Raw genomic sequence first — 14,189 nt, 5'->3', positions numbered from 1 at the left:
TAGGTCTTACAACAGTTTCACTGAAACAATATTTTCTGTATTTTAACTAGAGCATCCCTGTATGTAGAGAAAACAGCTGCTATATGTTGTAAACACCTATATTTTGAAGCAGGCCTTTGCAAGATCCTGGCCACAGCTCTGCTCTTTGGAGGGTAAAACTCATTTGGGCTCACAGTGAAGCATTATCACCTATTTGCACTTGATCTTGTGGTCTGTATGTTGATTCTGCTGCTACACACTGATCCTTTAGTTAGCTGTATTGCCATGTCTGTAACACAGCCTATATTTTGAAATGGCGAATCCTTCCGGGGCATGGAGGAGGAGGCGGCACAAAGCCAACTGGGCGAGGTACTTTGTCATGCTGAGCAACCTCTGCAACTGCTCTCTTTGCTACAGATTTTGCTGAGAGCATGGAAGTAGGAAATTCTGCAGAGCTGGATTCAGACGCAACAGGGTTATTGTGGGAAAGCCTGAGATTATGGTTTATGAAGCCTTGTCCAACACTGGGCACCAGTCCTGCTGATGTATCTTGACCAGGATGAGAATAGGTAACTCCAGGCTGGAAAAGAAAAACAGTTTGCGTTTTTGTTCAGTGATTTGGGGCTTATAGTATACAGGTCATTGATATCTTACTAGGTACCCTGCTCCTAACTACATATAGGCCTCCAACCCAGGTACAAAATGTTCCTGACCATCACAGAAGTTTGATTTGCATTTGAACACATACACAGGAGCCCAGGAACACATTTTTAATATCCAGTGGGTCATTATCACCAAATTCTATGGGAACTTTCAGGGCCACCTATGCACCTGGTGAAACATTCAAGACCAGCCATCTTTTTCTTTCTTTCATATACCTCCTAGACAGCTAGCTTTGGTCTGTAGGATGTATTCAATCACCACCTAGCCCTTCTCAAACCAAATGGAGTCTAAAATACCTGGAGAGCACTCAGGTCCAGTGCATATATGTTTCCCTTCTCTTGGTATAGCAGTGCAAGTCAGACTCCCTGAATTCAGTCATGTCTAAGGACTACTAGCAAAAAAACCTGGCTGATTTCATCTCCCACAGTGGCTCAGTTATGGTTTACATCTACCTGCCCCATCACTCTAGCTGAGCAGAGTTGGGTCCCTTTGCTCTACCAGACATGTGAAGCTCCCGGGTGGTCAGGAGGACAAACTCTGTCAAGCATGGATGGCAGAGGTGACATAATTCCTGGCACAGAAATCCACAGGGTAAGCAGGAGCTACTTTACCTTGGTTTTTAAGATACAAAGTTAAACTCAAGTCATCACAGATAGCTAATGCAGTCTACAGCGAAAGAGGTAAACTAAGGGTGATTGCTTCTAAACAGTACTAGTGGGTTAGAATACTCTGGAAAGGAAGGGAATATCTGGAGTTGGTACCTGATGTCCATAGAGCTGGCAGTCCACCTTGAGGTCCTGTAAGGGGCGTATTACCATTGTTGCTGTGCAGAAACCAAAATTCTGTCAAAGCAGAACATAGCCAAGAGAAAAAGTTAATTTCAGTACATTGAGAAATATCTACATCTCTTCATGTTTTATCCGAGGAGTAAAGTGCTTGCTTTTTAGTCTTGGACTCAAAAGCCAAGCTGTTTAAATGCATAACCAGCAAATAAGTGAAATTACTGTGTTCTTCTAGAGTAAGATCCTTTGTATATCTGGGTATGAGGGAGGGAAAGAATATATAGGAATCTAGGTGAAATGTTCCCACCCATTATAACTGCCTAGGACTCAATTTCATCAGAAACAAAAGAAGAATTTTAGCATGATAAAGTATACAGTATAATTCACAACAGCCTATCTATCAGAATAAAGCACACTGGCAGCATTTAAATTGTAGGAAGATAAAAGCCTGCCCTTTTGTTATGTGTTTGTGTATTGTCCAGTACAAAGAGCCTGATTTTCACAGGTGCTGATGTTAAAAAGAGTAAACAATGATATATATTCTGTTGATTAAAAGTGTTTTGTGTCATGGACACTTTGGTCCTCAAGCCTTTTTGAAATACATTGAAATATGTCAGGATTGAGTCCAAATACCTCAGAGAGAAGAGAAAGGCGTTAATACAGCTTTAGGAATTATATATTGAAAAGTGTATCATGATGGCATACATCTCTTGTACTTCCGTCCTCACAAAGGTCTGTTCCTTCACAAGTGTGAGTGCATCACAGCATGCTGCTTTTTCTACCTCTATGCTGGTGAGATCAGGGCTGATGTGCTGGCATACTTACTGACTGATCGTCAGGCAGCAGTTGACAAGCTTCCACATTATCTTTAGCTTCTTCTGCTGAGCAGTTCGTGGCAGCCACAGCAAACTCAACAGAGACAGTATGTGTTGGGTGATACTGATAAAACAGGAAAATTGTTTAACTGACTTTGCACTGTGAAGCTGCAGAGCTGCTGAGAAAAGATAAAAGGTAAATGTTGTGGCTTCTAGTTCTGCATTTCCCACTGAAGTGAAAGGGAATCCTGTGGCTAAAATGACACAAAATGCTTGGGAAATTAAGCGCAATTCAGTGGGGCAAGTTAGAGCAAGCTAAATCTGTTTGCAGACAAAACTAGCTAGCACTGCACAATTACCAGAGAAGAAATATTCTGTGTAGATGGAAGGCTAGACATTCATTGTTCTAGCAGTTACCTGTGTTCTGGCTCTTCCGATCTCAAGGAGTCTGAGGTAAGCATCAGTGGTTTTGCTGTTGTGGTCATTGAGTGCAGCTGTAACGGTTGCTAATACGTCAGTGTTATTCAGACTTTCCAGCAGGGGACAGTCAGGGCAGAGTCGGTGAACATCTTCACTTGAGTCTGCAGGAGGAACCAAACAGATTATATTACAATCAGATCGTAGGTTGTTTTGAAAGGTATTATAGACCTATTCAGTCCCACAAAACACTGTGTCATGGTCTGTCCCAAGTTATGGCAGAAGGAATTTTTGCAGTGCAGACTACAGATGGCAGTATTTCACACCACTTTTGACATTCACGTCTTTCTGCAAGAGAAAGTGCTGTGGACTTCCATAGGGCATTTTGAATGTTCTTACTTAGGTTTTAATCGGTTCTCTTTCTGGCAAACTATCGATGACACCAATGAAAAGACGCCTCAGCTCACACAAGGAATGGTGAAAAATTAAAATATTTTTATTTATTGAAATTGTGTTTGTGTGTGTTGTTTCATTCATTCACCAGTTTTGAAAGTAGTACTGAAGACATCTTATACAGAGCAAAGAGATCTCATACAGAGCATGCAGAATAGAGATTCTGCTTTCCCATGGCAATATTGAAAATGCTGTGTTTAGTAAATAAGGTGCATCTGGTAAATGGACTCTAAAGATCAACAAGCTCTAGTAGATTCAGACCAATAAGGAATCAAGTTCTTGAGGCCAAACTCCTGAGTGAAAAGCCTCAGTACCAGAAATCTCTAGGTCAAATCTGGGATTTGCTCCCCAGATACTCTTATAGTATCTTAATTGTCATAGTGACGAGAAGCAAAGAGAGAGGACTGGGTTTGTAGGTGAATGAAATCAGAAAATGGGAAGAAATTACTTTCAAAACAGCTGGGTTTAGAAAATCCATTAACTGTCATCCTTTACACCATATTTATACACAGCATTTTAGAATCAGAAAAGCTAGTGAACTGTAACCACTGCTATAATAATACTCCAGCCTCTAGGTTCAAACCTAAAGAACAAAGTCTTTACCTGCATGTGAGTGGCATTTACTAGCAAGTACAGATAGCTTTCCATCCAGCTTCTGCAACTTGACATCACAGTCACCCTCAACTGCCTAGAGAGAGAAAAATCAAAGGGTTACATCGTTCAAATAAAGAGGAATTTCTGAAAAGGGCAACTATTTCTAAACTCAAAAGAACAGATCCTGGCTGAGTGTTCCTGGCAAAATCAGTCTGATTGCAAAGGCGCTGCTAGGCGTGTCCTGGTGTCTGTGATTTTGTAAAAGGCAGACTAGAGCTGCAAAATTTGGATCCAAATCTGGATCTCAAAAGTATCAGAAGTGCCAGAGTAGATTATGGACATTTGGTTCAGGTTCCGCTCTCATAAAGAGCAAAGAATATGAATACTTATGAATTAAGACCTTCTGCAGAGCTGTTTGGTAATATTCTTACTAATCTCAGCTGGTCAGTGGCCATGGTAACAGCAGAGTGTGCTGCCTTGTGTGAGCTGGTTCACATGCAACATGATCCAGCAGGGGAGGAGATGTCAAAGGCAGAGCTGGAGTCACTGGGAAGAGGGAACAGTTAGAGTTACCTCCCCCAAGATGGAAAATGGGAGCTGAGCCCTGGTGAATACAGGGGTGGATCATGATTCAAATTCAGTCATGAGCTCTGTGAATTGGGCCCCATTCTAGAAACAGCAGGCTTAAATTGTCAACTACTCATTCTGCTTTCTACTTAGAAACCAGAGCTGCCTGTGCTCAGACAACACTTCCACTGCTTTGGTTAGGAAAAGCTTTTCACAGTTGGATCGCACTTGCATATGACCAAAATATTTGAGGCCAGTAAATTCCAGCCGAGCATTACTTTGAAGACAGAGCCCTCTCTGAAGGGAACAGCTCTTATGCAGTCTTGACTAGGACTAGGTGACTAGACTTGATGGAATTTCACTAGGCAACACCCCACATGTAGCCCAGGGAAAGCTGTGTTTGCACACATTCACAACCTGCCCTGTCTACAGTTTGCAGCAAGGCCATGACATCTGGGCTGACCATGGAGGACTGAATCTGGAGCCCCTAAACAAGGCGCCGTGGCATTCATGAACTGTATGTGGGATGTTGTGCTGACAGAGACCTGTGCTCTTCACATAACAGGACATGAAAGAAATCCAGGAGCGAAATCCTTCATGACATGAAGGCAATGAAATCAAAAAGGAAGTTACAAGTGATTGGGTAGTTATAGACTGTTCCAGTGATGTCACATTTCCTTAGAAATCTAATTGATGATAGCCTGGCCTCTAGCATCAACATACTGAATATTCACCTTTGGACAGAGCTAGTAGTGGTTTAGGTACTCACATGTTCTGTAAAGCTCCTTACTGTGCAGTTTGCAAGAGGTGTAGGGCTGAGAATGTGGCACTTGGTCTCCAATAAGTCAAGTTCAAGAAATATTATGTCATTATTCAGCCCCTGGAAGAAAACAAAAAAAACCTAAACAACAGAAATTGTAATAATTACTTCATAAAACATCATCAGATTTCTTCCCTGGGGCTGCACCGCACTGTTGATGACTGTCATTGGATAGCTCCAGGTATACACTAGAGTAACTGAATATGTCCTTACTATGTAACTTCGTAAAAAACAGGACCCAGTTTTTCAGCTGGAATAAGTCAAAATAGTCACATCGATTTTTTCCAGCTAAGGAACTGGCCCATAAATTTTGAAAAGTCCAGCCTGTATGTAGTGGGTCAGTTCTCTTAAGTTAACCTGATTTTATTTTGTTGTGTAGTTTTAAAAAATCAATAGCTGTCTTTGTTGATGAAAAAACTTTGTGTTTCTGTAACCAGATACCAAATAAGCACTGGTGCACATTGGCCTGTCCCCTTTAGTCCATTGGAATTACACTGAATTGCACGAGCTAAGTTCCAGCCTCAATACTCATGTTGTTTATGGACTGCAGGATATTTTATGGTTGTTCTTGAACCTTTGCAACTATAACCTAAGGTGTGAATGAAAGGGCAGAAGTGAGGTTCCCTAGCTCTGACTCTGAGGTCTGAGTCATGGGTGATTCCATTTAAACCAATGAAGTTATTTTAGTGTAAAAGTATTAAATATGAGCAAAGCAGTGTCACCAGTGTTTTTGTGTAGGTAACTGTGGGCACACTTCTAATCTCATTAATGTCTGTTTTAGTCTCTTGTAAATGACTTTGCTATCCTCTCTCTCATAACAAGTAGAAAACAGCCAAGGAGTTTAATTCTTGTTAATATTTGGGATCATTTTCAGTGTTTTGAGAGAATCAAAGGTTCTGAATGGGTGCATACATTGTATTCATGACTATTTCTACAGCCTTTCTAGATGCCTACAATGATGCCAGTAGATCTTAGTGAAAATGAGACTACAAGCTGCAGTTAATTCAATTCAACTTCCTTGTCAGCTCAATGGGATATTAGGTAAAATTAATGCCTACTACAAAATCACTAATAGCATGGAGTTATGATAGATATGCATTTAGCCAATAAATAATTACCTGCATCATGAAGATTATCCTCACAGTTTTTCTCCAAATTAGCTACTGGGCTCATGAATTAGCACTTTGAATGATCTGCCTTAGCAAGCATGCTGCATTTGTAAACTGAGCCCTTTCCAGCATCGTACAAAAATATCTGAACATTTCTCTCTCACCCTCTGTTCTTCAATTTGAGAGATACATTCCAGTGACCTGGATTCTCAGCTGCTACCAGGTGGCATTGCCCCATTTAAATCAACAGAGCCATGCTGATTTACCCCATGTGAGGATACAGCCCTTGGCAGGGCTTGTTGGTCATTTCCAAGCATCTCCAGGTTAACATAATGCTCTGCCTGCAAGCTCCTCACTTACCTGGGGTAGCACGCGGATATTCTCAATTCTGTTTAAGGCAAACTTGTATCCGTGATGACTGTGGCCATTAATATAACTCACGGCTACTTCAGCTGCTGCTTCGGATTCTGGGTCATCACAGCCCAAGGGAGCAGGGGGAGCTGCTGGTACAGCTTTGTGAACTGGAAGCTGAACAAGCAATATTAAAGCTACTAGTGCCTTCATGGCACCTGAAGAAAACCAATCCCTTTCAGAAATAAAGATCTAAGAATACTGTTCAGATGGTAGCTAGGTAGCTAGAACTGGGCTCTCATTTATATAGTACATACCACAGACTTTGCATGAGCGCATGTCTGATATTTGTCCCCGTACGAAAAGGCATTGCAAACAACAGAAGAGAAAAGTAAATGTTAGGACATCAAACTGGCTGATTAATATTGGCCAAAGTAAATTTTATCAGGTAGGATATTGCAAAGTCTGCTAAAGCAGCTAAAGAAGAAAGCGTCAGCAAAAAAGAAACACAATTTTTAGATGCTCTTTTACCAACCAAATACAGTACATGCAAGAGGAATGTGATCCTCCTGTTAAATCTGTAGAGATGCTAACATTAATTAAGCTTTCTTGTAAACAGGACACATTCTGTTAGGGCCCAAATCTCACCAGACACCAGTCTAAATTGTGAGATCAGTGGCAGGATAAATTAGAAAATGGAATTTGAAACAGTGCTAAGGATCACATTCAACAGTAAATGTAATTGTATTGCTACTGAATTCATTTGGAATAGGAAATGAGACATAGTTTTAAATCTTTTGCATCAGCTCATTTTTTCTCTGAATAATCTGAATACTTCCAGTAGTTTCTGGAATTTTACTTGGGAAAGCAGGCGTCTTGTATAAATTTTTCTGGAATATGTTGTACAGATTTGAAGGAATTGGCAGAAGATCCTAAAGGGCACATAAGTGTTATAAGTAGAATGCAGATGAAAATTAGCTGCTTAAATGCTCAGGAGTGCTGGACCCCAGCTTATATTTATATTCACAGTGTATGTGATTACGAAACAGTGACTGGATAACAAAAATGTTCTATGGAGCAGAATATAGTTTCTATGATGTGTTCAGCATTAAAAATCTTTAATTTAAGCCGAGATGACTTTAGCTAGATAGATTTTAGCTAGATAGGCTCTGGCTCAACCAGTAGAAAAGTTTTTCCTGCAGGAATTTTAGAGTAGGTTTCTATGATCCATTTTATGGTGGTGATCAGGTTGCAGAATAGTAAAGTTCCCTTTTGACTTTAAAATATCTGGATTTCTGTTGTCATTTTCAAGGACTTCAAGAATTAGCTGCAGACTTGAGATGAATAGGGGGACTTCAGCATATTTAGAAGTTTTCACTTTAGGTAAGTATTTCTCAGCTTGCACAATAGTGTGAGTGAGGCTAAAAGGTTTGTGGAAATAGCAGTCTTGAGTCATGCCTCTCTAGAATCTGTAAATACAGAAAACAGCATAAATAGAAATGGTTCAGTTGGACAGATTAAGTGATGAAGCAGGAGAATGGGAAGAGACAAAAAAAGATGGAATTATTTCTTTCAGCTGTGTGGGATGAGGTGAATTTTATATAGTAGGATTTGCTTATTGAAGAGATTCCTGGGGAAAAGAAAGGCTCCTCCTCTCGCAGTAAAAAATTGTTCTGAGCATGATTTGTTTCTTCCTCTTGCTTGAAGCGGGTGTTGTTTGGCATTTGTTCTGTTGTGTGAATGATCATTTACATTCTTGACTTTGGTCTGGAACACTTAAAGGATGAAGGTTTGGTGTCCCAAAAACACACTTGGAGTATTCCTTGTGGGTTATCTTTTGAATCATAGCAAATTTATTTAGAAAGATTGTATTTTACTCTTTGCTTTTAACTCACAGTTCTGTTTCTAATCTGTGAATCTTGTAATTCCCTTTTTCCTTTTCTGGTATGAAACATTGAGGTAAACTTCCAACAGGTTCAGATTGAAATTGGTTTTCACCCAAGTGACATGTAATTACCCTAGCAAAGAACTTAGACCATTATTTATAAATTTAGTGCAGTCATTACTGTTTCTTAGGTTACATCTTCTCAACTTCAGAGTTGCAGATACTGTAGGATGTATAATATTTCTGCAGTCAAGCTGTAGGTATTCCTAAATATAATATATAAACCAGTTCAATCAACTTTGGGTTCCATTTTCAAAGAACAACTTAAAACCTCAAATAGCAAACAGGATTTATTATCTTCTTTCTTCCATCTCCTTTGTCACTCACATTCTATATTCCATTTACGAAGCAGGAAAAAAACAAAATACTTGGAGTCTGCTGTACCTATTCTTAGTTTCTTTATAGGCTTACTTAAGACCTTCCCCTCTTCGTGACTGTATGAACTTTCTTTGCTGGCATACAGAGGATCAGAAGATTCTCACATGATTATTAATGTTTAGTGCAATGCAGAATGTTTGCAGCTAACCACTTTTTTGGGTGACTTGTGATATGTGTGAGGAAATTCATATTTGTTTTTTATGTTTGGGAATGGAGTTTGAAAGTGCAGTCAGGTAGTTTGTCTACAGGTAATATGAGTAAGGAGCCTTTCTTGGATACAGACTGGCACACTTTTTTGTCTAACTTTTCCCTTCTGAAAGTGAGATTGTTTATGGAAGTTCCCTGCAGGCATGTTCCCATCATGACTGGCCCTTTTTCGCACCCTCACTCAAGAGGCAATAATTGCAGAAATGGATGGAATTCAGTGCAGATCTATTCTCTCTCTTTCATGTCTGGGACATAGTAAAAAGTTGTCCTTTAGTAGTGACTGCAAATAGTTCTTACAGCACAAGAAAGTGAGCTGAATTCCCAGGACTCCTGAACAGAAGGTCACATTTCAACTCCACTGATGTGAACAAGTCTTTCATAGAATCACAGAAGCACAGAATGGTTGACATAGAAAGGGACATCTGGAAGTCATCGTGTTCAACCCCACTGCACAAGCAGGGCCACCTAGAGACAGTTGCCCAGAACCATGTCCAGATGGCTTTTGAATATCTCCAAAGAGGGAGACTCCACAACCTCTCTGGGCAACCTGTGCCCATGCTTGGTCACCCTCACAGTAAAAAAGTGTTTCCTGATGTTAAGACAGAACCTCTTATTTCAGTTTGTGCTCATTCCCTCTGGTCCTGTCACTGGGTACTACTGAAAAGAGCCTGGCTCGATCCTCTTTGCACTCTCTCTTCAGGTATTTATATACATTAAGATCCCACCCAAGTCTTCTCTATGCTAAGTAGTCCCAGCTCTCCTCAGCCTTTCCTCATAGGAGAGATGCTCCAGTACCTTAATCATCTTTGTGGCACTTTGCTGCACTGTCTCAAGTATGTCCATGTCTCTCCTGTACTGAAGAGCCCAGAACTGGGCACAGCACTCCAGGTGTGGCCTCACCAGTGCTGAATAAATGATCATTTCCCTAAAGCTGCTGGCAATACTTTGCCTAGTGCAGCCTAGATACCATTAGCCCTCTTTGCATCAAGGGCACATTGTTGGCTCATATCCAACTTGGGCCTTGCCAGGATCCCTAGGTCCTTTTCTGACAAGCTGCTTTCCAGGTAGGTGAGCCCCAGCATATATTTGGGCATGGGATTGTTCTTCCCCAGGTGCAGGGTTTCAGACTGCTTGTTAAACTTCATAAGGTCTCTGTCAGCCCATTTCTCCAGCTGGTCATGGTCCCTCTGGATGGCAGCATGACCCTCTGACATTATCAGCCACTCCTCCTCCCAGTTTTGTATCATCTACAAACTTCCCAAGGATACACTTTGCCTCATCATCCAGATCATTAATGAAGATGTTAAACAGGACTGGGCCCCACTGTTGACCCCTGGGGTATATGGCTGGTTACTGGCCTCCAGCTAGACTTTGTGCACTGATCACCAGCCTCCAGGCTCAGCCATTCAGCCAGTTTTCAATCCACCTCAAAACATTCCAATCCACCTTTCACATCAGGAGTGTTAGACTTTGGCCCCAGTGAATTCGGTTGCCTGAGAGACTTGACAAGGCTTCACTGTGATGGAAGTAGAACAAGCTGAGTTTACTGCCCTTGTTATATAAAATATAGTATTGATTCTATGCTCAAGAATTGAGGCTCCACTGAATCTCAGTTCTTAATAATTCATATAAACCACAGTGGAAAGGTGAGTTGATGGTTTTCTTTCTTGCTTTCTCTTTTTTTTTTTAGTTGGATGCTTAGAACAACTAGTGATGATTGGAAACTTGCAGCCCCTGTTCAACCTCATCTGGAAAAAAAGCAAAAGGAATGCTTCCGCAAGATGTCAGGTTGACACCGTCCCAAGTTTAAGATTCAAACAAATTAAACAAGCAAACAAACAAATAACATATTTTTAAAGCTTCAGATCGAAGTTAAACAATTCTGGGGCTCTCTTTTCAGATTAAAGCGTCATTTTTTGGTAAAGCAGACAACTGGTCCAATTCTCTGCACCACATCAAAAGATGCATTTCTGAGCAGTCAGGCATTGTACAGTACTGCAAAATTTAATCACCTCTCGCTTTACACTTGATTAAGTACATTACTTTTGGATCATAGAGTTCACAAGGTATTGGAACATCAGGGCTGTCTTCTATATAGCCATCACCTACACAGAAACCTGCACACTAAGGCAAGAAAATGTCTGCAGGGAAAATGTAAGATAGTTCAAGTGACCAGTCTTGTCAAGGCAGCATATTGCTTCTTTAAATGACAGAATAATCAGCATTTAAAAAGAAAGTGTACGAAAATCCATAGAAGTCTGAGAAAAACCCCAAGACAAATTAGACTAATTGATTTGCATAGTCTTTTTACCCCTTTCCACTACATGGGCAAATCTTCAGCAGATGTAAGTTAGCTTCACTACAGTCCAAGTCCCCCAGTGTCCCTATAACCAGAATTTTCAGGCTGCAGAAAAACCTGTGAAGTCTGAACTGTTTTACCAGACTATAATAGTGAAACATTATATGTTAATTAATTTGTTTTTTTAAATATGAGTCTTTAAGAGAAGGAAGGCTGATCATGTGCCACAGTAGATACAAATAAAATGTCCAGAATGGCATCTAATTTGTGAGTCTCTAGTTTGGGTGCCCAGCTAGAGATTCCTTTTCACTCAACTTTGCTGGTATCAGTCTGTTAATCTCTATTTTATTTTAACTGTAAAATGGAAATAACTATTTTTCATTCTACTTCTGTGATCTGAAATAACTCACTGAATTTTGTAAAAAGTTTCAGTACCACTGAGTAGAAAGATCTATTCAAAACATTAGAGGAGTCTAAGAGTCAGGCAAAGCAGATGCCAGTCAGTAAAAGTTTAGAGATTCCTGGACTTACTGGAGATGTAGCAGGATTGAGAGGATTGAAATTTGGGCTCCCAGATTTAGTATTGATTATTTCAGAGAAATTTTATTTGCTGGAGTTTCTTTTCAAAAACAATACTGCTTTTTTTTTTTTTTTCCTTTTTTTTTTTTTTTTAAGAGCACGAAAAGTTATCAAGAATTCTGAATTTTTTACTGAATAGAAATTCTAATTTTTGACCAGCTCTCCCAGACAAAGCCAACCAAATCTATTTCTGTTCTGTTCTCTCTTTTTCTATTTTGCTCTTCTATTGTCTATGCCACTGAAATACTTGAGTGCCTTCCAGAAGTACATCAAGTGATATAACTAGCATTTGTTACATGAAAGTCTATTCTCCTTCTCTTCCCAGTGGGAAGATTATATAAGATGTTTTGTCTTAGTGAAGTTTTTGATTGATTTAAATTTTCCTCCCCATTTCTGCATTTTCTCTGCTATGTGTTTTGAAGTTGCAGTCAATAACAAGAGCAGTTTTCTGAGTTGAGGGTTTTCAAGCCTTACTTACCCCGTGTTACGCTTCCTGGTATGAAAGACACCCCCCTCCCCCCTTCCTAAATTTTTATACTTTTTTATCCTTTTATCAAGGTCAAAGTTATTTATGTTGCCATGCAACTCTTAACAGTGGGATATTTTTGCTTCAGCCCTGCAGGGATGTCATGGTTCTCTCAGTATCATGCCTGTGCAATTTGATGGGTGTGGGAAAGCTGTGTTGGAGATGGATAGGTGGCAACTGTGAAATCAGAGATTAGCAGCTACTGAAGTTTTTCTTTTGGCTTTATGTCCTTATGCTATAGTTTGGCCTTCCTGCTTATATGGATGCTCCCCATGATCATTGCTTCATATCAGAACCTAGAACAAATAAAGCAAGATACCTGGGAAGAGACTGCAGAGCTGAACAGCAGGGTCAAGCAGTGGATCAGACAGCAGAAACAGAGTATTTTGCACTGAGTAAACAGACACCCTGCAGTCAAACTGACCTCTCCTTGTCTCAGTGAACAGCATGTCAAACTGACCTCCCCTTGTCTCAGCGAACAGCATGTCAACCTAAGTGAATTTAAACTCCACTCACTATGAAAACCAACAACTGTCCTGGCATTACCAGGGTATCCACAGACACATGGCTCCAGTATAAAAAGGCAAACTGAAACATGCCATATTAATTCCTTCTACTTACAGGAGTGTTTGAAGATGTAAATGCACAATTGGTCTGGATGCTGTCATGTCCTATGATGCTGTTAGTCTCTTTGATGGAGAACTCCACATGATAACTCCACATGTTATCTTCCCTTGCTGAGTTAAATCCTGAAATTTAGTAGCAAGTGTTAGGGAAACCTGCTGTGCTCTCTGGATTCCCACATGCTCAGCTGCAACGACATATTTTTGATGTGAGAAACAAAGTTCACTCTTGGCACTGTAAGTGCGTTTTCCACCGAGTTTGGTAGAAAAAGCTGCACATTCGTTCTTATGCTGTGGCAGTCTAGGAACATGAAATTGTTACCTACTTATACTGGGCTACTGTTTTGAAAACAGTGCATGTGTTTCTATGTGGAGGCCCATTGGCAGGAGTGACAGGAGGGTCCATGCTGTTACAGGCAGGACTAAGGAATAGCAGGTGGGAGGATGGCAAACTGATATGCTTTCTCACCTTGGAGCACTCCTTCAGGGGCATGACAAAATCAATCAATATCCCAGTGAGATTTACATAATTCTGACAAGCAAGAGGGTTTTTAAAAAATTAATTTATTTTTAGTAAGGCAGATGATCAAGAAAGTTTTTGTACTGCTACATATCCCTAAATCATTCATTTATTCAACTCTTTCTGCTGATTTCCAGCCACATGGTTAAATGACTGGAGCTAGGATAGGAAACATGAGTGGGACATTTTAATTTAATAGCATGGAGGCAATATATTAACATTTGCAATAGAAGAAGTGGGTCTTTCCAAGTTAGTGCAATTTGAAAGACATTATATAGATGTTCCTGCTTAAGGATCTGAAGTTTTGCATGTTAGACATAAAGTATAGATGAATTCTATGACAACAAAGTAGTCAGTTACAGCTTTCCTTGCTTAATTTCCACAACATCAGATTCACAGCAGACAGGGACTCCAGGCTGTCAAGAGCAATAAACATGAGGCACTCTGAACAGACACAGGTGCCCCGGTGACCTTCTTAGTGTCTAAAAGAAAGGGAGATGTGAATGTAAGCATCATGGCCTGATTAAAAACAACACCCAGTGTCACATTTATAGGAAGAGGT

The 14,189-nt window shown here is 40.2% G+C and overlaps 1 protein-coding gene across 1 annotated transcript; it reads right to left on the bottom strand.

The window, feature by feature from the left end:
• AHSG (alpha 2-HS glycoprotein) lies at positions 1–6,763 on the bottom strand. The gene is made up of 7 exons (XM_074912358.1): positions 6,560–6,763; positions 5,040–5,150; positions 3,713–3,797; positions 2,657–2,820; positions 2,250–2,363; positions 1,404–1,484; positions 1–559 (listed from the first exon to the last, which is right to left on the bottom strand). The coding sequence occupies exons 1-7, from the start codon at positions 6,761–6,763 to the stop codon at positions 281–283; spliced, it is 1,038 nt and encodes a 345-aa protein (XP_074768459.1). The 3' UTR covers positions 1–280.
• Between the last annotated feature and the right edge of the window lie 7,426 nt (positions 6,764–14,189).

This window comes from Athene noctua, chromosome 8, assembly GCF_965140245.1.
Source record: "Athene noctua chromosome 8, bAthNoc1.hap1.1, whole genome shotgun sequence".
NCBI classification, from domain to species: domain Eukaryota; kingdom Metazoa; phylum Chordata; class Aves; order Strigiformes; family Strigidae; genus Athene; species Athene noctua.
Note: the sequence above shows the minus strand (reverse complement) of the source record. Positions and strands in the feature narration are given on the sequence as shown.

Bases quoted from the DNA above. Each gene is read 5' to 3' on its own strand.
- AHSG (XM_074912358.1), bottom strand. From the start codon at position 6,763: ATGAAGGCACTAGTAGCTTTAATATTGCTTGTTCAGCTTCCAGTTCAC. The intron at 2,364-2,656 runs GTAACTGCTAGA...CTGTTTTATCAG, and splicing joins TCGGAAGAGCCAGAACACAG to TATCACCCAACACATACTGT. The intron at 560-1,403 runs GTACCAACTCCA...TTTCTTTTCCAG, and splicing joins GCCAGCTCTATGGACATCAG to CCTGGAGTTACCTATTCTCA.